Source organism: Poecilia reticulata, chromosome 10 (genome assembly GCF_904066995.2).
Source record: "Poecilia reticulata chromosome 10, P_reticulata-male-v2, whole genome shotgun sequence".
Lineage (NCBI taxonomy): Eukaryota > Metazoa > Chordata > Actinopteri > Cyprinodontiformes > Poeciliidae > Poecilia > Poecilia reticulata.
In genome coordinates this window covers 29,710,987-29,734,032 of record NC_088839.1, presented here as the reverse complement: position 1 = coordinate 29,734,032, position 23,046 = coordinate 29,710,987, and the positions used below count along the sequence as shown (strand labels likewise).

The 23,046-nt window shown below is 36.0% G+C and overlaps 1 protein-coding gene across 2 annotated transcripts; it reads right to left on the bottom strand.

Moving 5' to 3' along the window:
- Positions 1–730: 730 nt before the first annotated feature.
- Positions 731–12,224, bottom strand: pcgf1 (polycomb group ring finger 1). Of its 2 annotated transcripts, none has more exons than XM_008421127.3 (9): positions 11,864–12,224; positions 8,753–8,858; positions 8,498–8,650; positions 6,636–6,707; positions 6,372–6,474; positions 6,191–6,233; positions 2,619–2,702; positions 1,165–1,245; positions 731–914 (listed from the first exon to the last, which is right to left on the bottom strand). In XM_008421127.3, the coding sequence occupies exons 1-9, from the start codon at positions 11,948–11,950 to the stop codon at positions 864–866; spliced, it is 780 nt and encodes a 259-aa protein (XP_008419349.1). In that variant the 5' UTR covers positions 11,951–12,224; the 3' UTR covers positions 731–863. The 2 variants fall into 2 exon arrangements, with proteins under 2 accessions (XP_008419349.1, XP_008419348.1); XM_008421126.2 differs by having other exon boundaries at positions 2,619–2,705; positions 11,864–12,222.
- Positions 12,225–23,046: the final 10,822 nt, after the last annotated feature.

Below are 23,046 nucleotides of genomic sequence, written 5' to 3'. Positions count from 1 at the left end.
GGGAACTTGATTTCTAAAGAAATCTAAACTTTAATCTGTAGAGGAATTTGGATAACTGAACATTGCAGTCCTTTTTTTCTGTCTGTGGTTTAGAAATGGCTCAACACAAATGATGGGACACTTGTAGTCCATGTTCTGTATACATGTCTCTTTAAGGTCTGAATGTTCAGCCAAACCAGTTTAGGCTGGGATAGTTATTCCTGTTGCACATCTTTCTTCCACTGAACCTTTCTTTAGTATGCTTGAATCCATGACTTCGATTAACCAGCATCTTCAGTAGGGATCTTTAGTGGTTTACCCTCCTTGTGGAAAGTGCCAGTGAAGCCTTCCACCTTGAAAGTAAGTAAGCACTTACTTGCTTACTTTTAAGTAAGCAGGATTCCCTATGATTGCATGAACACATTTCTGCATGAACATCATTATGGCTTTATAACAAATTCTCTGAGAAACAGAATTTGGGTAGTTAAATACTTTAAGCCATAAAATTATCACTTAAATAAACAAAGATTACTCTTTGTATTTAAGTTACATATTTTGAACTTGATTACCAATATATAGGCCATCACTCATTTACTGCGATGTAAATACTGTGTATTTGTAATTCTGAGTAAAATCCCTACAATGCCAAATGTTGGAGAAACTGATATTATTCTGAAATATAATAAAACAGTTTTACCATTACTGAAACACATTATGTTTAGAAGGCTGAGTCATAGACCACAACAATATCTTTACTTTTTCCATTTCAAGTTTATTTTCAAAAATACAAAACAAGGAAAATAAGTTTATGTACACAAACACTATTAAAATAGAATATGTATTGTACAAAATATTTACAGCCGTCTCTCGACTGAAAACAAATCCTATCTGGTCCTTTTGTCTTTGATGGTGTAGTGAAGAACTAGTGGTTGAGCCTGGAAGGAGAAACAACAGATATTAGAAAACTGTAATAGTTTTATTCAATTAATCCACATCTGAGCTGCCTGTAGTCATGTTAAAGCAAATAAACAAAAGGATTTAACTGATTGTTTTATCAAATTAGAATTTAATAATCCAGTCTCTTATTGTTGAAGAAAGTTCAGCTAATATTCTAAGAGGTATAACTCCAGTGTGAAGCCTGTGTGACAGTTGTTGATGCTGCAGCTGGTGTTGGCTGTACTGTACCTTGCCAAACCAGTGTGAAAGCCATAACCGTTTCATGGTCATGTGATCAGGCAAAGACTCGTTATTAAATAACATCTGGACCTGCAGAGAGAGACCACACAGACAGATGAAGAGCAATTAGGAAGGAAAACATTTTAAAAGAGGGATTTCAGTGACACATTTCCCTTTCTGTGTCTGATTTCACACATTTGGTTCAAATATTTTGGCTGCTGGTCTCTGCTTTTTCATCAAGTGGAAGTCAGTCAGAGAATATGAACTTCAGAAAACAGAAAGAAACAAAGACCTTAGGAGTTTTTCTGTACGGATTTCCTTTATGACAAACTTTACCCATAGTTTCTGTTGCTTGTTTTTGATATATATCAATGAAAACTGTGGCACATGCTTCATTGAATTCACTTATTTAATATTTCCACTACATTCATCAGGTTTTATTAAGGTTTTTGATAACCACCTATATTTCTAAATGAAAATACCAATTAATATTGCTGTCAAATTTAATGTTAACAAAAGTATGAACTGTGAATGTGTTTAAACTAAAGAGTACATGAAAAGGAAAATGGTGATAATATTCAACCAGAAAGAAATGGTTTGATACTCTGATTGGCATATAAACAAATAATGGGGGTAAAATAAAAAAACCTCATAAAACTACCATTGTTCCTGGAAAAGTGCTTTGAGTTTAAATTCACCTTTAAGTCTACTCCATACATAGCCGGATATCTGGGAAAACAAATACATTTTTACGTGTGTGTAGACAGGAAAACTGAGATCTAGGTTCCCACGAATTACAGTCTGTGACAAATAATGTGCCAATATAGTCACAAACTTACTTTGACACAATTTCCAATCAACATCGTCTTATGTTTTTTTAACTTTATATTCTAACGCAATTTAAAAGTGGCTTAACCTTTCTGACCATACAAAAAAAACCTCACGATGCCATGTTTAATTCCTAACGGGACGTTTTGAAGCAACCTGATTGACTGACATAAGTTTTAGCTTTGCTCTACACTGCCCCCTGTTTGGCATGTTTAAAACAACACTCAAAGATGTGCAGGTTCATGTGGATGAAAACTTTTCTGGAACCGACCATGTACAATATTTTTTTTAAACGATGTGGCAGAGATATTTGTTTTTATAATGACCCAGCTACGTGTGTAGAAAGCCTTAGTCTGCTTCTCGTGCCATGGACATAAACGCCCTATAAACATCTGCTATGGAGAAAATAATACCTTTGGTAGAATCACTTTCAACTACTCGCACAATATTAAGTAGAAGCAGATTAAGACAGAGCTTCATTGCTACCTGTTAACTAGTGATGGATTTGTACACGTGAATGATCGGACATTGATACATTTACAACATTTACTATAAACCAATTGGAATACTATTTCCTAGTATTTCAAAATAAATACTAAGAAATATTTTTGATGTAGTATAAGACATCGACTCACCTGATGTTTTTCCACATTTAATCTGTGACAAAGGACTTTCCTCAAGTGTCTGACCTCTGCTCGTACAGAGCAGCGCACAAACTTCTGCTGCAGAAGAAAGAAAACAATCAGCTCCAAAACAAGAACAATATAACATGCAGTTGAGAAATTTTACACGATGCACTATTAAACAGAGGCACCCAAGTAGCTAATCAAACTTGTGAATATCCATTTGAAAACACACAGTAGCCCAGAGTATGTGGGAGCAGGTTTATGTTGAGGCACCCTGCCTCATAACAGCTTACAAATAAAAAAAGATCAGAAAAGTGATATTTTCTGATCTGATCTCAAGCTGAACAGCTCAAGAATAAAATTGTAGATAGAAGAGAAAAGGTCACCTCAGTAGTTTGATAGTAGTTTGGATATTTAAAACAAAAAAAACTAATTAATAATTATTGATATCGACCGATATGAAACCCTTATATTGCGATACATTTTTCAGCCATATTGCCCAGCCTTAGATCATCTTTACTCAGTCTTTATTGTAACTTGTGACCACTGCAATGGTTAATTCTTAGAATTCTGTTATAAGACTACAATTTACATAAGTGTTCATCATCTGGAAATCTGACATTTAACTTGGGAGTACAGACATTCACCAACAGAGTCAAAATGAGAGAAAAGTTATAGTTTTGAAAGTCCAACTAGAAGTGCAGGCTGTTTTCTTGTGAAGACTGGTTTAAAATGTTCCATAAATATTTTTTCTGTCGATCCTTATTCATAAATAGCAAATTGGACTGCAATTCTGAATCACATTTGGAGCAGCAGAAATCCAAACGATCCAACTGTAGGAACCGCGTACTCCTTTTACGATTAGATTTACAGTGAAGAATAATCCTGCTTACTGCTGGAAGTTTTCTGCTCCCTGCTGACTTATTAAACACTCTAAAGTCAAAGAGCTAAACTGCTTTAGCTCATGCACTGCAAGGGCGTAGTATTTCTCTTCATGCATGGGCAGAAATCAGTTTTATTAAATTTACATCTCAGTATAAAACAGTAAATATCACTGGACAAGGAGGGTGGAGAGGAGAGCCGGTAACAAATTATTGAGGGTCGAATTTAAATCCAGAACACTGCAAGGACATGGCTTGCATTAGCAAACTGATCCGACATTACACCCAGGAGTATGATTTGTTTTTATACATTTATGAGGGTTCTCGTCAGAAGCTAATCCACTTTATAAGGTCACAGAGGGGTTAGAGTGAAAAACAACTGCATATAAAAAGGCAGGAATGGAACCAATGTGGCTGCATGTTCTTGTTACATAAAGTAAGATTAGACAAACGATAAACAACATTTTGACTTTGCAAAGTGATCAGAGAGGACATGAATGAATGTACTGACACTTCCAAAATATCAGTCAGCAGATCTGTGTGGTTAATTTAACTCCTTAGCTGTGACGGAGTTCAAGCTCTTTCTTAAATACTCTACAACCCAATTTAAAGGCCAAGAAAAAACATGGTTTGTTTAAAAAATAAATAAATAAATAAAACACCTGGTCAAGGTGAAACAAGGATGAACTTCCCCAAAGAAGCCAAACACCCTTAAAAATTTGGTATTTTGAGAAACCCATGGCAGCTAAGGATTTGTTCGCCCAATTTAAGTAGTAATCAGATATCGACAGAAGAAATTTGATCCCAAAAGAAGGAGTATGTCACAGTTCATGGGTTTGTCGTGTCATAAGGCCAAGAGAGAAAAACCTCAACAATGACCTAAGAGGAACAACTGTTGCTGCTCATCAATCTCTAAAGAGTTAGAGGGCCAGTTCCATGCTTTTAGGAATTCACAATGACACAGTAAGAAAGATTAGTCACCAGTGGAAACATTTAAAGCTGCCAATCCTCCCAATCAAGAGCAAGTTCACGCTGAGGTCGGGCTAATATAATGAGCAAATGTGAATCCCAACAACCAAATGACTTATTGGACTGATCAGCAAACTCAGTCTCTACGCCAACATCTCAAAGTAACTTTCAGGTGAAGATATGGGGCCTTCACCAAGAGGAAGTGGGCACAGTGATCCCAAATAATAATATTACAGATTAAAATTTGAGGACTCCTGACAGCTAAATATTTATTTAATCCAACCACAAAAATGGTCAACGCCAGCTTCCCTACACATTGTTCAAGCCAGAATCCTAAACCTTTTAGGGTTTGTTCACAACAGGAAAAGTCCTTTGGTCTGCTTGTTTGACCAGACCAAAAGAACTTTAATTTATTATTTGTTGCAGTGTGTTTTCACATTGTACTTTTAGGCAATGCTGATGATTATTGCTCCCACTGGACAGCAGTGACGGAGATGGGACACAGCAGAGATCCGGAAAATTTTTTGGAAGTTCTGCTTGCTGTATTTCTGTTGTGCACATTTGTGCTGTTACTGCAATACCATTTTAAATGCCAAGAGCAGCTAACACAACACAGACTTCGCAATGTTGGAACGGCGTCAGCAAATGCTGTTGCAAGCCGAAGGAGACGAGATGCTCTCTCTTTTCTGACCTACAACATGCTGGCAGCAGAAAATGGTGCATCGGGTACAATTTCAGTTCAATTAGTACAAACAGCAGTAGAATTAGCAACACTGAACGACTCATTTTTACCATAGTGGCTCATGAACTTCAAAAATGACGTATATTTTCTTTAGTTGGTTCAAATCGAGGAAGATCTGTACTCACACCACAAATAAACTGTACATGAGTTTGTTTGGAAGCGGACCAAGACCACCTCAAAAGATGCCAGATTTACACTAATCACCCTCTTTTTAATTTCCTGCAGTTACACAAAACAGAAAATACTTGGATTCAATAACTTTCCAGGCAGCATAGAAACTCTGAAAAGCCTGAAAGGCAAAGTTAAGACTATTTCCTTAATTTCACTAACTGAAACACCATGTTATTATGTTCTGTTCTAAAATGTAAACTGTAAAGGGTACTTCTTTCAAAAACGATTTCCATAATTTAATAAAGCAAATCATGGTGCCCCCTGCTGGAATATGAAATTATTGGAGTATTTGTTTTTATATATATTAATTTTTTTCTCATAATATATTAAAAGATTTTGCACAACTTAACGTAACTTCTAAAGCAATAAAAAAACAAACAAATAGCATTTAAACTCCATTTGGATTATAAAATAAAAACAAAAAAAAACAAAGGTGGCTTCTTGCAAAGGGTCATTCAATTTTTTAAATGACACAGATCAGTTAAGAGAGCAGCCGCTTGGGTGTAAGATGACGAATAATTTCCTGCCTCAGTGACGTGATTCTCCTACTTATCCCCCTCTGTAAATACGAGGCTCCAGCAGCAGAGGCTCAGCAGCTCTGAAGGCTGGATTCTGCTGTAGCAGCAGCTGTCAATGTGCCATGTATTCGCTAAGCAGTTAGTTTTTTTTTTTTTATGTCCTGGAGACATCTTTTTCTGGGTTGTGAAAAGCCTTGTTGGTTTAAATGCATCCAGAACCAGCTCAACAACTTCAATAAGCACACACATCTGTACTGAAATACAACTCTAGTTACAGGTTAGAGTACTTGATAAACCCACCTGGAGAGTAAGTTTTGTCTTATCTTTCCCAGAGAGTGATGAACTGCAAAGACAGAGTGTTAAAACACTTTTCAAAAGTTCATTTTATAACAGTCAAATCTAAATATATCCACATAAACATTCCATTTCAGTCTTATCTGATTTTAAAAGCATACGCAAGATAAAAACAGAAGCCCTTTACCTTAGTCTTTCTAAACACAGCGAAACCTGTTCATCATATCTGTAGAAGTGAGCTTTAGAGTGGTCGAAGCTTGTAAAAGGCAGAGCTGCGCTCTCTGAAACATCTAAAGAGTTGGAGAAAAAAAAAGGATAAGGTTGAGATCCTGATTTTACTGCTGTAGAGCAATCAAATAAATCCAGCTGTAGACGCTGAGAACTTTACTTTGAGCCAGAGCTCTTTCAAAAACAGAAACATTTCAGAATGTTTAGTGGTGAAAGGACCCACCGTCTCCCGCAGGTTGGATGACTCTTTCTAACCCACGCGACTGGTAAAAATCTTTTATTCGTTTGTCCTCACCTGAGAAAAATAAAAAACATGCCAACATGTTTCTTTTTCATGACTTCTTCCAATTTCACAGGAAAATAAATAGCTGTGCTTCAAATATTATCCATGCCTCATCCGTTCTATTTTCAACTGCCAATCATGAATAAGAAAATGTATTTTTCTAAACAGTATACATTTTTTATGTTTTCAACTCAAATCAAAAATACAAAATAGAAAAACAGATGATAGTACAGACATTTTTTAATGTAACATTTCATTGCTCTGGTTTGTGTGACCCAGAATTTGTTCTGTAAACGTGCAAGTTACCATGGCAACGCTGGAACCACACCCTAATTTGATAATACTTATTAAACACCGGTATATGACAGAAATCTTCATGCTGCAAATAAACCTTCTACCATCAAATCTTCTGATGCTCTGAAATGAGTATCAGAAGATTTGAAGAGAAGACGTCTGTCAGACGCATTGTTAGAGGGTTTTGGCTGGATTGATATACAGAGAAAATGTATATTCAGACTTCTACAGTTTATTTTGCAATCATTTTCATTAAGTGTGTGATTCCATGACACACCCAAATACAATAGCAGGGACTTTGATGCACCGGAAAACAGATTCTGGTGGTAACATGTTTTCCAGTGCATATTACCACCTTCTCTGTATTATTTTTATCCACCTTAATAATGTTTTTTTATTATTATTATTAATTCACCAATTAAGGCATACAAAAACAAACATTTCAGACAGTGAGAAGTGTTGATTTATAAAACAACAAATAACCAGTTAGATAACAGAACAAAAACATTTAAAGTACTTTTGACTTCTAAAATATTTTTGTGATGGACATTGTTGGTTACTTTATTCTTACACTTGTCAGTGCTGTAAAAGTCAAATAACCTAATGCTTACACTATTTTATGTTGAAAACAACCCACACTTTTGCACACATTACAATTTCTGGGTCACATAAACCCAAGCAATAAAATCCTAAATTAACATTCAGTTCTGAAGACCATTTTGTATTTCTGATCCGAGACCAAAATTAAAATTATGAAAAACCAAAACCTTCTTCGATATTTTGTATCCAACTGAAGAACAAATACTTTTATTTTTCTAAATTTGACAACTTGTGGCTGTCAATTAAAAATGGAAAGTCTGAATGATAAATTGATTAAATATGCTACAAAAAACAGTAACTTACAAAAGCATTTGTTGCCCTTTGAAGTCTCAGTTTTTATCACATTATAACCAAAAACTTTTATGCAAATCATTGTAATTTTATGTTAAACAAGAAGAGCATTAATCAGAAGAGCATCCATGATGCCAATGGTAACTCTGGAGGAGCTGCATGGATCCACAGCTCAGGTAGAGGAATCTGTTGTCAAGATTCCCCCACCTGCAAGATAATAACAATGGTGGTTGGATTAGGCTGTGGGGAAGCTGCTCAGTGTTACGGGACGAGGACCGGGGATAAATACAGAGCAATCCTGAATCTGACGAAGATGTGCAGCTAGAGGCAACACACTCCATTAGACTTCCAGGTGAGGGAAAGGTGTTTCTACAAAGTGCTGACATAGAAAAATGCAGACCACACTTTTCAGATTTTAGCCTGCAAAACAAATTATGAAAATTATGTGCAACTTCCTGTATGCTTCATAATTACACACCCCAATAAAATAGAGTTGGTGGTGTCAACATGACAAAAATGAGAAAAACTGCAGCATACATGCTTGTGCAAGGTTTGTCCTGTGCATATTAAAGACTTACAACACTTCTGGACAACCAATAAAAATCAAGACAACTTACTCTCCTGAAGGCCAGGCACCAGCTTGTAGACAATGTCTTGCATCACTCGATCCAGCTTGAGGTTGAGTAAAGGTTGAGTTTCATGAATCTTAATGTTGCACATGGGGCAATACTTGCTGGTTTGCAGGTATTTTACAATGCAACTTTTACAGACTGTACAGGGAAAAAAGAGAATTCATTCATACTGAAGCAAACAGGCAAACAAGTTATTTTAGTAAAATGGTGGAGAAAAAAAACAAAGATTCATAAGCTTACAAGTATGCAAACACTCTGTAATTGTTGTGGCGTCTATAAAATATCCAGCGCAGAGGTAGCAGACAATGTGTTCATTCAGGTCTTTGATCTTCAACTTAACTTCCTCCTAGAGAAGCAAAAAACAAGCATCACAGGGTTTGAATATTCATGACATTTCACTTTTTTATTTATCTCCCATTATTCTAACCATAGAAGAACCATTCAAAACTTTAAAAAACTGGAAAAAATAATTACAAACATCAATTTATTTTGAGACAATGTCTCAATTTAGTTAGAAGAAAGGATCCTGATGTTCCATTCCAAACATAACCAGTCTTGTTACCATTCAATCAGAGCAAAATGGCAGCAGACAAGTGTGTCTTAGGACCAAACAGCCCACTCAATTAACAGATGCCTCTTCCTGCAACACACAGTGTCTTTAAAGTAAGCTCCCACCAAAAGTGGAGGGCAGCAAATAGTCAGGCTTAAAACAGGTTAGAACAAATAAACAGTCATTTAAAGCTATATCCTAAAGAAATTGGAACACAGGAGCAAAACCCTGAGACAGGAACTGAGAGAAGCATCATCCTTTATTTGTTCATCTACTGTGAAGTTTCAGGAATAATCTTTTTCAGGCTTGAGTTTTTCCCCCCCCAGGTGTCAGACTCTAATTTTGCCATTTTATCAGGTGAGTCAACTCAGAAAATGGGAGAAAATGTTGTGTTTATGACGGATTGTTTGAAAGAAAGTGGTTAAAAGTCCAACTTATAATTAGTTCTGTGTTAGATTGCTATGCAGACAACAACAGTTCCTCTCCGGAGTTTGTGAGACTTACGAGTCATAAATCAGAGCTTAGTTAACAGAGGAAATACATCAAAGATGTTTTGGAAGTGGACTGAAAATGACTGATGTAGAAAAGAAATGTCAAAATAAAAAGAAATTTTCAGGAAATCAAGAAAAAATTTTCAAGACTACTGCTCATCTTCTTTTGGTCGATGTGTAAAATTGAAAAACTGTTCAAGTCTTTATAAGTGATAGAGTTACAACCACCAAAAGCCCTAATCTAAATCACTGCAAGATTTAGATTCAGGAAGTTTTAAACTCTGTGAACATGATGAGTGCATCATGACAAGAAAAAAAAACAAAAGCCACTCTTTTTGATGGCATTAAGGAGCTGCCTTCAATATGAGGCAAACAGACAGAAAAAAGGAAACAAACACTACCTGTTATTTATTTTACCCTAATTCAACTGCTGCATTACTGAAAGTCATTGAGTTGTTTTGTTAGTATTGATATTGGGTTTGAAATTTTAGTGCCATGACAACCATAATCCAGTTATGAGAGCAACAAGCATTGCCGTGCTCATTCAGCACAATCTACAATAAAGATACAGAAAAATATTAAACGAGAGAAAATTCAGTTTCTTAAAAGAAACAATGACTTGGTGAGTTTCCACAGAGGATCTATGAGGAGCTCATCTGCTTTCTGACTTGTTTAGTTTCAAAAATTATCAAAAGAGCACAGAGTGCAATGTTTGGGTTGTCAACACAGACACACAGTTTTCTGTTATTCTCTCTCCACATGGACACCTCTTGAAGTGTTCAAGGACTACCTGATGTTTTCTTGGTGTAAGGTTCAAAGAAAACATTAAACTGTGAAACACGGTTGCTGCATATTATGACACAATATTAACTGTGATCAACCTAGATTTCCATCATCCTCTTTTTGCTCTGCATCAGGATGACCCTGTGCTCTCCTGGAGCCGTAGAGAACCTGGAGCACTTAGATTTACATCACCTGGACTGAAAAGAGTAAAATTATGGCCAAACAGATTATTTGATAACAGAATCCGAATGTATTGCGCTTCGGTTATTATAGTCTACCAACTGATAAGAGGTGTTAGCGTATAAAGCACCTCTGTGTTTTACATGTTTATACTCCAGTTCACCTCATTTAAAGGGACAATGTTTCCTCATCAGCTTAATGACCAATTTATATAAATCAGCTCTATGGAAACATGCACACATAGAGGTGCCTCTGAGACATGCAGGGGTTTGATAAACATTGCTCTAAAATTTAGCCACATGGACTTTCTGTTGTTCTACTTTGCCCAACTTTGGAGTTTAGATCTAACCCAGTTTCCTGCATGTTTTACTGTGAAATTGTTCAAAAAACTAATTCAACTGGCAGAAATACCTCCTGAAGTTTCATCAAGTTCTGCTAATGAACAATTCATTTGATACGTGTGTTGGACCAAGGAAGCATCTAAAATAGGGACAGCAGCTCTTGAACACTGATGTTGGGTAATCGTGCTCAAATCTCTCACCATCTCAAAACTTTAAAGCTTTTAATAGGTTTATTTATTTTTTTTTAAAGGCGAAACAGCTGCAGAGCAGTTACCCCGAGCAAAATCACAGCGCTGAAGACAAAGAGGAGACTTTATGAAGCCCATTTTGCCCTTAACGGTCTTCCTAAAGTCGGAGAAGAATCGTTAATATGGAATGTTAAAGCTGTAAATGCGAACATTGTTTTTCAGCTTGTCGGACATTAAACAATTCGGAGGAAAAGCGGGCGAGCTCAGCATGACCTCTGCGATCACGTTGAAACTGAAAAAGTAGCTTTTCTCCGAGGAGACCGACACACCGTCACAGAAGGAACTGGGTAGTCGAAAGAACCGAGAGCTGCTTGCTAACTCCGAGCTCCAACGGCTGAATAAGTGATATCAACTACAAACCGAGCGCGAAGCAGTAGCAACTCAAAACGGACCGCCGTTACTTCGACAACCAAATCGAATGAGAACCAACGGAGCGCAGCGTCTGTTACCGCCACAGTTTACTCCACCATAAAGCGCAAATTAAAAAAGTAAACTTCCTACTGAACCAAAGAAAACAGGGCCGGAAGTGGTCAAATTTAACACTTGGTTTGGAGCTTTGATGCACGTTGCTCCGTAGAACAACACGGTTGGACCCCACCGTATACGCATGCTCAAGCATCGCTCTCAGTCTGTCTCCATCAGCGCAGCGGAGACAACCATCTCCTGTTAAAACGCCACGTTAACTCCCGTTTCTAGTACTTTCAATGTCAGTACACTTTCCTCGGTTGGAAAGGAGCTTAAAACACAAAGCAGCTCACCTCGTTTCGTAGTGGGTCCAGTTTATAGACAGACTGAAGCTGATTTCGGAGCCGCATCGCTATGGCCATTGGACCTTGCTCCGCCATCTTTGGGAATTATGCTGGGTTCCGGGTAAACCGGATGTGGCATCTTTTGCGAATCGAGGCTGGTAAACGACAAAATAAAAGCACATTTATTAAATTAAAATAATCCAGTTTAATGTTTCCGTTTCGACTGAATTGAGGCTGTCAAATTACATCTAAATACAGATTTTACAGTTTTCATAATTAAAATTATTTCAATTGGTTTCCGGAAGCTATTTGTTTTGTCTTATTCAAAAATCTGCTGTTTTTAGTAGATTTTGACATGATCCTAATTTTATTTTATTTGTAAAGATTGATCAACATATTGTTCTGCTTAAATAAATTCTATTTAGTTACAAATGTGTATTTAAGAATGTTTGTTTTTTATTTTCTTTTAAATGTGTAGTTACTTTAATAAATGTTATTTATTTACAAATGTATATTTAAGTATGTTTGTTTTTTTTTGTTTTTTTTTAATGTGTAGTTTTTTTATTATTATTTTTGTCTAAAAATAGATTAAAAAGTGGCCTTTAGCATATTTTTAATGTCTGCTTTTAATGTTGCTTCAAATTGTGAATTTCATTCTGTATGCAGACAGTTGTATATATTTTTCATGGGGCACAAAGTTCCTGGTATTATTTTTGAAGTTTACTTTCTGGCTACTCCCACTGAAAATGAAACAAACATGTTTTAAACAAAAATGTACCAAATGCAAGCACATGTGTCTGGTGGGATGTCCTTGTTCAGAAACTTGTTCTGAAACATTAGAACAAATTTCATTGTTCTAATGTTATTTTATATTTGCTGAGCCCACTGTGCCATTTGGAAATCAAGTGAACATATAGTAAGCAGATACAATAATAGTAATGTTACTGGAAGTACTTTGCCCTGTTCGAATACATACATTGCTTACTTTGAAAGGTTTATGTTGTGGAAAACTTAGATCTTTAAATATGTGTTTCTTCTGCCAAAATGTGTTATTTTTAAAGAAGTGATTTGTTTTTATCACAGTTTTTGTCTACGTTTGTTTCATTGATATAGTCCTTTACTTTCAGCTTATATTATGATTATTAATGGTAACCTCTTCCAATCGGCAATGTAGAATGACATCTTTGCCAACTACAATAATAATAATAATAATAATAATAATAATAATAATAATAATAATAATAAGCAAGAATTTTACACTATTCTGAAAAGTGCAGAATGCATTTGTACTCTGGTTTGCTCACGTGGGACAAAAAATTACATTTTGGTCTCATTTGATCTTTCTTCCATGTGTTTGCTGTCTCCTAAATGATTAATGTTTTTTAAAAAAGCTCTAGAACTTTACCCTTCTTTTAACTTTCCCACAACTTTCTCCCTGACCGGTCTGCTGTTCTCTGCCTGTGATGCTTTTCATGTTGTTCTCTGACTCAGTGTTGTTCAAAGGGAGGGCTGCATCCCCCTCGGTGGCCACCAGGGTGCAGTAGGGAGACAAGAGAAAATTGGAGGGAAAATAAGAAAATAAATGCAAAATTGAACAACTTACTCTGATATACTTTTTAATTATACATTTTTTATTACATTTTTTTAGCATAAAATCTAGTCCGTTTTTCTATCATTATTATAACATATACAGTAAAATAAACTATTGGAATATGTTTGATTATGAAATGTGTCAAGCTGGCGTAGAAACTGGGAAACCCTGCTCTAATGACCCTTTGAGGTCTCCCTTTAACTGCTTATTGCAACTGAGGGTGCATTTAGTAAAGCTTGAGCAATAAGCATATTATCTACAACAAATCTGACACACACAAAGTGGTACATTTGAAACACCCAGAATCTGCCAGAAATCTGAACAAAGAGCCTGTGAAGAATTAAATCATGAACACCAAAACAAAAAACTAAAAATAAACACACAAACCCTGACACTACCATTGTGACTCTTTCTGTTTATTTTTAGCTGGTGGACATCTGCCGTGGACAAATAACTCACTCAAATGAGAAAAAAAGACATCAAGGTTAGAATCTGAAATGATTTTACTTTGACATTTAATGTAGTGAATCACCTGAGAATAGTGAAGAAACTTTAATACTAGGCTTGAAAAATGTCACTTGCCCTGGGTCCTTATGTAATTGTCGATACTCTTTCTGCTCTACATATATTAGTAAAAATAGTAACTTATTTTTGTTATCTAATGGCATTCTTTAAAATATAAGCTCCCCATGTCTCAAACCTCACGGAGTAGACAATGGCTTGAAAGACTTTGCACTCACTTCTTCTCCCAGTTTTTTGTTGTTCATCTTGGATGTTGAATATCAGGCAAGTTTAAGTCATTCAAATTTCATTTTGGGTCACATATTTATACAAATGAGGATAATAAATGTAGTTAAATAAATACATAAAAACAGTTAAACAAACAATCCAACAAACAATTAAGAGGAAAGTGTACAGTATTACAAAAGAATAAAAATACAGTTTATGTGACGAAAGAAGAGGATGCAATGTTCTGAACATGTCTTAATTTCTTAATTTACAAACACTGAATCACTCAATCTCTAAGCTTTTATTCTAAAACAGATCTATTTCGTGTTTATTGATCTTTTATTCTTCTTGATTTCTTATTCTTGATCGTTTTCATTTCTTACTCCATATTTCAAAATTCCATTGTTTTAAATTTGCAGTTTGTCTTCATTCTGGACAACAGAGGGCGATAAAGTCATACAATTCCTTTTGATGTTGTCAGTCTTTTCCTGTTATTCAAAATTTTTTGGGGGGAATGCAGCCTATGATATCACAATCTAATATACCATTTGAAACTAAAATTCAATAAAATGTGAGACTGTCCTTTAATATGAAAATTTATTACAAGTTAAAACATGCTGTCATTAATCCAACACAGGGTGTTTTTTTTTTTTTTTTTGCATGTGCATGCACAACAGAACTATGACTGTGATTTTTTTTTGCTATATGTTATTATTATTACTATTTTTTGCTTAATTTGTGTTGGAAACCTGTTTTGTTTAATCAGTTAAAGAATTCTAAAAGTAATTTAGCTGATACAAGCTCACGTAAGAAAATCAAGAGTAAAGTTTCAGAATTAGATCAAAAACAGAGAAGATTGGTGGCCAACACCAAAAATAACCACATAGTATGTTTTGCAATCTGAATCTCCTAACTATATTGCACAGACATCATTGAGGTAATGAAAGAATATTAAAATCACATCAGGGCTTGTTAAGTTATTTCAAACATTTTAAGGTACATCTTGATAAAATCTAAACCAAAAGTAATGTTTAACAAATAAATCAAGGACATTAAAGTATAACTGTAGATAGATGGAACACATTTAAGGAATGCACATTAAATGCAAACAAATCAGTTTAGATGTTCTCACAGCCCACTTGAAAACTAATATCAATTAAATTAGTTTGAAAATAATCAATGTCATGAATGGAAAAAAAAAATAACAGCCAAACATAGTTAAATTGGCTTTACATGTGTGATCTCTGTAGCAGTAACCCTTTTATTTAGAGGAGCACTTCTAACTCAAGTGTTTGAACTCCCAGAACGTTTTGGGGGTGGGGTGGGTTGACTGACTGCTTTCTTCCCTTCACTGAACAATGACCACCAAGAGTCTCTTGAAAAAAAGAACTGAACCATCATCTCAGTGACGAGCAGCATCAGAGGCTGTGGTTGCTCTGAGCAGCTTCCAGACATAATTATGCTTTCATTTGTGTTAAAATGAAGTTAAAATGAAAAACCAACATGCTGCTAACTAAAGTAACTCAGTCTTTTGTGGAAGACTGACAACTACCCATACTTCCAATGTGGTTTTTTTTTTGTATTTATGGGATTAAATAGTGGTTGGACATGTGACATAAAATGGGTTTGTCCTGAAACATTGGCAAGATTCAGTTTATTTTTCCAATAACTATATACCGTTACTTTTTGACAAGAAGAATAGCAACAACAGCCAGCTTTGTGGAAAACAATATTTTGAATGGTGAATTAAGTGTGTGCTTGGGTTTTAGCTGAGCTGCTTTTGAATTAGTGTGTGCCCTGTTTCAACAGGTCTTCTTATTGGTATTATATGTGGAGGTCCCCCTGATCCCTCCCAGAGGGCTTCCAACCTGTGGACCACCCAAACGCTGCAGACCCTGAACAACGACTCGCCTCTCATTCATTCTTTTGTAATTTCCCAGAGTTACGGAATGACTGAAAAGTTTGTCTTATTCCAAATCATCCTGGTGACTCTGCAGCAGCCGTCAAGGTTGCATGCAAGCCATGTATTGAGAACATTAAGTCTTGCATGAATATTCTGAATGTTAGTGATTACAGAGACTAGATTTTCTGTAGAATTCTGAACCATTTTTGAGAAATGTAATTAAAAATGACAAAAAGAGAAAAATCTCACTTTATAATCAGTATTTTGTTTGCAGAAAAGAGTTGTATCACCTTGCACAAAGGGTTCTTATTCTCAGGATAAAATTTCTGTACAGGCTCCAAATCAGAGTCAGTCAATGTAAACCGATTGACAGATGAGACAGAAGCAATAAATTTTGGTTCATAGTGGCCTTTCGGAGTACGAGGAACTGTTGTGATCAGTCTCGCTTCACTGAGTCTTCACAGTCAGACCTTGTGTCCCGCTGCTGTCTGCCATTTCCTCTTGCCATGTAACGTCTTATCTGCTGGGTCTGCGAGGTCACTGCTTATCTGATTGACAGAACTTTGACTCCAAACAATATCCAAATAACCAGAGGGCCTGGAGGATCACAGCAGCTAGGAGAGTCAGAACAAGCACTGAGAGGGGCGGCAAATGAATCAAAGAGAGGGGAAAAGATACCAAAAATAACTAAATCTTTCTTTTTTTTTCATATCACGTAGGAGTTATGCACATCCCAATTTTATAGAGTTACAGTTGTTTCCATCATCTTTCACTTCCATCAGAGATGATTACTTAATTTGATGGATCAAACACATGCCAAGACAGCAGAAATATGATCAATTTGAGGCTTTTCAGTCAGTGAATAATGAGGCAGAAAATAGTGCAATGTAAACTTATTTGCTATGTCGACGTTGGATGTTAGTTATTATTCTGCCTAATTACCCCAAGTTTAGGGAAAAATATGTCAACATGCATTAATTCAGATAAGCTGCAGAGCAGATAGAGACCCCATTTACCTCTCTGTCCTGGAAACCCTGTGCAAAAACTACCCCGCAATAGGAATCTACATTTTGCCATGCCAAAAGGAGGCCCCCGTCCTTCCTCCCTCTTCTTGCTCTCTCAGAGCAATCAGAGCATGCAGGGGTGGGCTGCAGCTTTTGTCTCCTTTGCTCCAGCAATTGGCCACCAAGTGGCAAGCAAATGACGAGAGCCCTCTTGGAACGGTTCCAGAGGAGTACAGCTTGTGCTGTTTGATAGGCAGGCATAATGAATGATGTAGTGCAAGCTCCTAGGCCTCTCTCTGGCACAAAAGTTTGACTATCATAATCCGAATTACTTCAAATGCTAGAAAAATGCACAGGAATTTGCTTCAATGAGGAAATTCTGCCAAGTTGTGCTGACAGTGTCACAGAACTGCAGAGTATGCACCAACAAATCCAAAGAAACAAGTAAAAGATGTGCAAAATCACCGCTGCAGTAATGCACTGGGTTATATAAACAGTAGTGTGAATTTATGAAGTTTTCATATTAATTTATAAGAGAAAGGCAGATAAGAATAACTGGAACAAAGGAAGAGCAAGTTTGGAGTCCTCAAAACTGCCAGGAGAGCATCCCATCCCAGGCCAGAAGACATGACTATATATATATATATATATATATATATATATATATATATATATATATATATATATATATATATATATATATATATATAGTCTCTAGAGTGATTTTCAGGGTTTACTCTGTGGTCTCCCCCTCATGGGACATGCCCAGAAAACCTCCAAAGGGAGGCTCCCAGGAGGCAATCTGATCAGACTCCCAAATCTCCTCAACTGGCTCCCTCCAATGTGGAGGAGCAATGGGTCAACTTCGACCTCCCTCTGGATGACAGAACTCCTTATCCGATCCCTTCAGCATGATTAAGATACCAGAAACTGCCTCGTCTAAGCCCCTACTTCACCTGCCACTTGAGTCCATGTCTGTAGTTATTTTTTCAGGCCCCGCCTGAAAAAATAACTACAGTGCCTGGTATTTACCATCGAGTGCCAGGTACTCAATGGTAAGCTTCCCACTAGGTCTGGCTCCAAGAGGGAACCTCGTCTCCCTAATCTGGGAAAGGTTGGCCAAAATTGTAGTTTTACGGGGCCAAGATGTTTGATTCCCTTGAGACCAATTTGTTTTGGGAGACCCTACCAGAGTCTAAAGGCCTAGACTACAATAGTCAGTACTCAATCCCCCAGAGTTGGTTATATGAGGGTCTTTTTGAAAAGTGGCAAAGGGAAATGCACCACTGCATGATCTCAATTACACCAGTGTTCCTCAGGAACCGTTTCTCGGAATATTTGAAATGTGTCTCTGTTTCAGACAACCTGATTCAAATAATTGTATGGCCTCCTCTGCATGCCATCAAGTGCTGCAGAAGCCTGTCAACCACTCACTTATTCAAGTCAGGTGTGTGGCAGAAAGGAAAGACCTAAAGAATTCAGGGCAATGGTGAAAAACACTCCTGAAAACAGGAAGTTGAAGATTAAAAATTAAAGAGCTTTTGGATGCTCCTGTCAACTTAAAAAAAATAGCATAAATTAAAAGGGAACTTTATCAGTGGTAGTTTTGATTAAAATGATAGATTCTTCACTAAGGATTCTTCCCAGATTAAAATGTAGATTTTTTAAAAAGTTTTCCAGGATTTTGCCACTGATATAAAATTTGTTTAATATAATGCTATATTCACATACCAAGCAGCGGTTCTAATAATCAATGAATCAATCAAATGTATTTGTATGGTACATTTCAGAAGCCAGACGGTTCAAAGATCTTTGTAAGTAATAAATCAGTGATTCTTGAGAATAAGGACAAAACAGGTCATATGGATAAAGCACAATATTTGAATAAAATATACACAAAATATTATTTTTTCAAATATCTGACTAAACTAACCTGGGTCATGTGAGCACAACAATGTATATTTTCTAGGTATTTGCTGAATATTTTTTTTTACTTTAAACATTGTAGTCGGTGGATGATGCCTGTAAAAGCCCTTCTCCAGGAGCAGAACTTAATACATTATAATAGTTTAAAATAATTAAAGAAATACTAAAATTATATATTATGACAATTAAGTATAAGTAGTCATATAAATAATTATAAAGGTATCATTAAATTGAATTAAAAAGCATTTTTATACATTTTCCAACTCCATTGAAATTTGTCCCTAGTTTTTGTCAACACCGTCAGAAATGAAAAGAATGTAAAAAAATCAGGCATTATTGGGGGGCACCAGAACTTCTGAGGACCCCATGACCACTTCCTTTCTCTTTCTTTGCTAAGAGGGCTAGTTAGCTCTGGTTAGCTTAAGTTATTCTTTAGTTTTTTCTTCTTTTTATTCCTAAGTTGCTCGTCACAACCATGATGTGTCAACACCATAACTGACAATTTACAAAACTTTGATGAAATTTTGTGAAATAAATGCTTAATTTTAGTATACTGTAAGGATTTCATGGACCTGAAGAGCTACAATATGGCCTCCTTCAGAATAACATCATATAAATTGAGATAGTTTGGCTTTTTGTCAACTCCGTCAGATGTCAACTCCATCAGAGTTTTTCTGACTCTTTCAGTGAAATTGTCAAATCTCAGTTAAATGCGCAATTTATTCATTTTAATGTATTTTACATAAAGTGCATTACTTCACATGTACCAAGTTTCTCATTTTACTCACTAGTTTGTCATCACCTTCAGTTCTGTGTCAACTCCGTCATGCAGTGTCAACTCCATCAGATGGACTTTTTGTTGTTTTTTGTTTTAAATAATATTTATTTTGTTTCTTGAGAAGCATTTGTCTGTAAAATGAGTAAAAATATCACTATTAGGGTCATTAAAAATTACTTTTTATTTATTTTTGTCAGATGGTGATGACAACGTTCTGGGTCAGGTCGATTTAAAATGTAATAAAAAAAAAAATGTTACATCTGGGAGCCTGCACCTTAGCATCTTTACATTTCCAAAACATTATTTGTCATATTTGCATACATAATGTTGAGAAATAACAAAATTTAAATATGGGAAAATTAAAACCCATTTTGTCCCTATTCTCAAGAATCACTGAAATATTTCTATTTTAATTTTCAAAACTGTATTCAACCTGGATTTCATTCCTTCGTGCCAGTAAAACTGGTTAAATAAATAAAAATAAAGTAAAATATGGAATTCATTGTGTCTGTCTGACTTCCAGACACACACATCTAACCAAACTCACAGTAAGATAAGATGATTTCATAAAGCATACACTCATAAAAACAAGTAAATTGTGTCATTTAAGCATAAGGGCATGCAGCATGCAGGATAATTTCATTGGCTTTTGTGAAGGCCTTGGCTCCTTTTGATTGTTCATCTCTCACGTGATGTGATTAAAATATTACAGTGATATCCGAGCCCATTCATGCAGGACCCTCTTGATCTCTCTTTGAAATTTAAAGCTCTTAGACGCACTTGTTCCTCTTGTGTACTACACTATTTGCCCTGTTCCCTGTTATCATTGAGCCATCTTATCTTCACGGGCATTTAAGAGAATAAGGGTGGAAGAACAACAAACGAAGCAGGGAGGAAGTGGGATCTAACTCCCACAGAAGGATGCAGGCTGGGAGAACCACACCATTAAAAGCACATTGAGTTTAGGCAGACTTACAGTATTGTCAATCCTGTGTTTACAAATGTCTATGTGGGAGTTACATATAATAATGTAAAGCAAGAAATATTAAAAAATAATGAAGTAATATAGCGTAAGATTTGCTTAAATATGGTATGACTTTCTTTCAGATACTTGTGAGAGGGTTTCTGTTGGTGATGAAATAATGGCATCATAGTGATCAGAAATAAAGTATGCAAGATGATGCGGATAACTGAAACTTATATTTAGGGGAACCTGCCTTCCTGCTCAGGCCCAACATTCTACAGCTACAGGCTAAAATGATACCAACTTATACATCCAAACCTGGAGCCGATGGGCCATGCGAAGGCCTGATTCTAGGAATGGGTGGGCAAATATTTTCCCAAAGCACCAAATGAGTGCTGAGTGCTTTGGTCAGGTCATTTGTTGAACTCAAATGTTCAACAGTTGACCCTGGATATTTGATGAACCCTGGATAGGTTGTCTCTCCATTGTAGACGTCCCAAACTGACAGTTATATATTACTTTATTGCAAATAATGACTTTTTAGAAAAATTAAATTTTATCCTAGCGATGTGGGGATATTTCTAAGATGTGGGAAAGAAATACGTGATTAGATGTATTTTTACTCAGTGTGAAGTAAAAGTAGCATCCTTTCAGTAAAATGAGTGGAGTCATCTCATCAGAATATTATAGTATAATGCAAAACTGCAAACAACCAAAAATAATTAAAATTTAAATGAATTTTTTTCATATATTTATATCAACAATTTAAACAATATATCATACAATTATGTTTCATTCATCAGTTTTCTCAGTTATCAGAAAAATTCAAGCACTTTCTCAAGAAAGAGTAAAACATTTTGACTTCGTGAAAAATCTGTTGCTGGTCTTCTTCACCTTTCTATTGCAAATTTTCAAATTTGAGATTAACACACATTGTTAGAAACATCAGCTTTTAATAAAACAATTTTATGGTATTAATGCAGGTAATTTTTTAAAGCAGTACTTAGCTGTTTGTGGAGTAAATAGTAAGTGACCAGAAACAAATATTGGACAACGTCTTATAAAGGATCCAAGATGGCGTCTAAGCCATAGTGTAAAATTATACTTTGTACATCCAAAGTATGCAATGTATAATAGATTCATTAAAACTTCTAATGTAGCAACATAGATAAACAATAAAACAGGAATTTTTTTACAGTCACACAAATATTGGTTATAATAATAGATGCAACTCATCTGACTTTAAGATGTGGTGGCCTAGTAGGAGCGACTTGGAACATTCAGAAAGATACACATCAAAGCGCTACACTGATCCGAGAATTTGTATGTGCGTGCATGTGTATTTATGTGAGATAATGGAGGTCCTTTGATTCCTAAGAGTGATTTGGTTCCAGCCTTCTGGTGCATTATTCCCCTGTTGGCCTCCCGTAAAGGACTTTGATGAGGATCCAGAAGAGAAGACCCTTATTGCCTGCACTTACTGTGTCAATATTGAAATTGTTTTGGAGACTTCCCCCTCCCCCGTCTCATCATCTTCTCTTCCAGCCATGCAGGCGGTCTTTCATCTATCTCTGCTATCTTCTTCCGTAGCATGCGAGTGTTGAGATCACCAAGTCGGCAGGCCACCACCTCTTACAGCTGGAGGAAGCGCTTTATCTGCAAGATCAGTCTTGATGACGCCCAATGTTCACTCTCACTAACATAGGCAGGATAAGAAGATCAGTGTGGAGTTAACACAAAACTTTTATAATGCATATTAAACAAGTTAAAGCAACTAGACAGTAAAAGAAAATCTGATACTAATGATTTAGATGACATTGCGGAATAGAGAGCTAATTTTATTAGACCTGATTTGTTAGTTTTTTTTGAGAAGCATCACAATGTCTTCAGGTTCTAATGAAATACCAGCAACATTCTTTATCACATATTTTCTTTATTTGTTCCCAGCAGCCAGTATCAAAAAAACAATGTTTTGTAATCCACACTGTGGCTCATTTCTCAGGTTGTCCCTTCAAAACCAACTGATTAGAAATTAAGACCGAAGAGGGGCAAGATCTAAGGAACATATTTCCCTGTAATCCTGTACTGTTCTTAATCTTTGTAATCCAGTGGCAGAGTTTCACCATTGCTTGACGTTTATTTACTGTATGAAAAGAAATGGTGCCATCAATTATTGGCCTGCTAGTGCAATTGTTTACTTTTGCCAATCCCTGAGATCCGAGGCTTGCTTTGAGAGATATAGATATCCCCTCTACTCTATTTACTCACCACAGTCCAAGGTGTGCTGCCTTGCTTAC

Coding starts and splice junctions, on each gene's coding strand:
- pcgf1 (XM_008421126.2), bottom strand. CDS start 11,950: ATGGCGGAGCAAGGTCCAATGGCCATAGCGATGCGGCTCCGAAATCAG. Junction 6,708..8,497: donor GGTGCCTGGCCTTCAGGAGA/GTAAGTTGTCTT, acceptor TATTTTTCTCAG/GTGAGGACAAACGAATAAAA. Junction 2,706..6,190: donor AGACAAAACTTACTCTCCAG/GTGGGTTTATCA, acceptor TTTCTTCTGCAG/CAGAAGTTTGTGCGCTGCTC.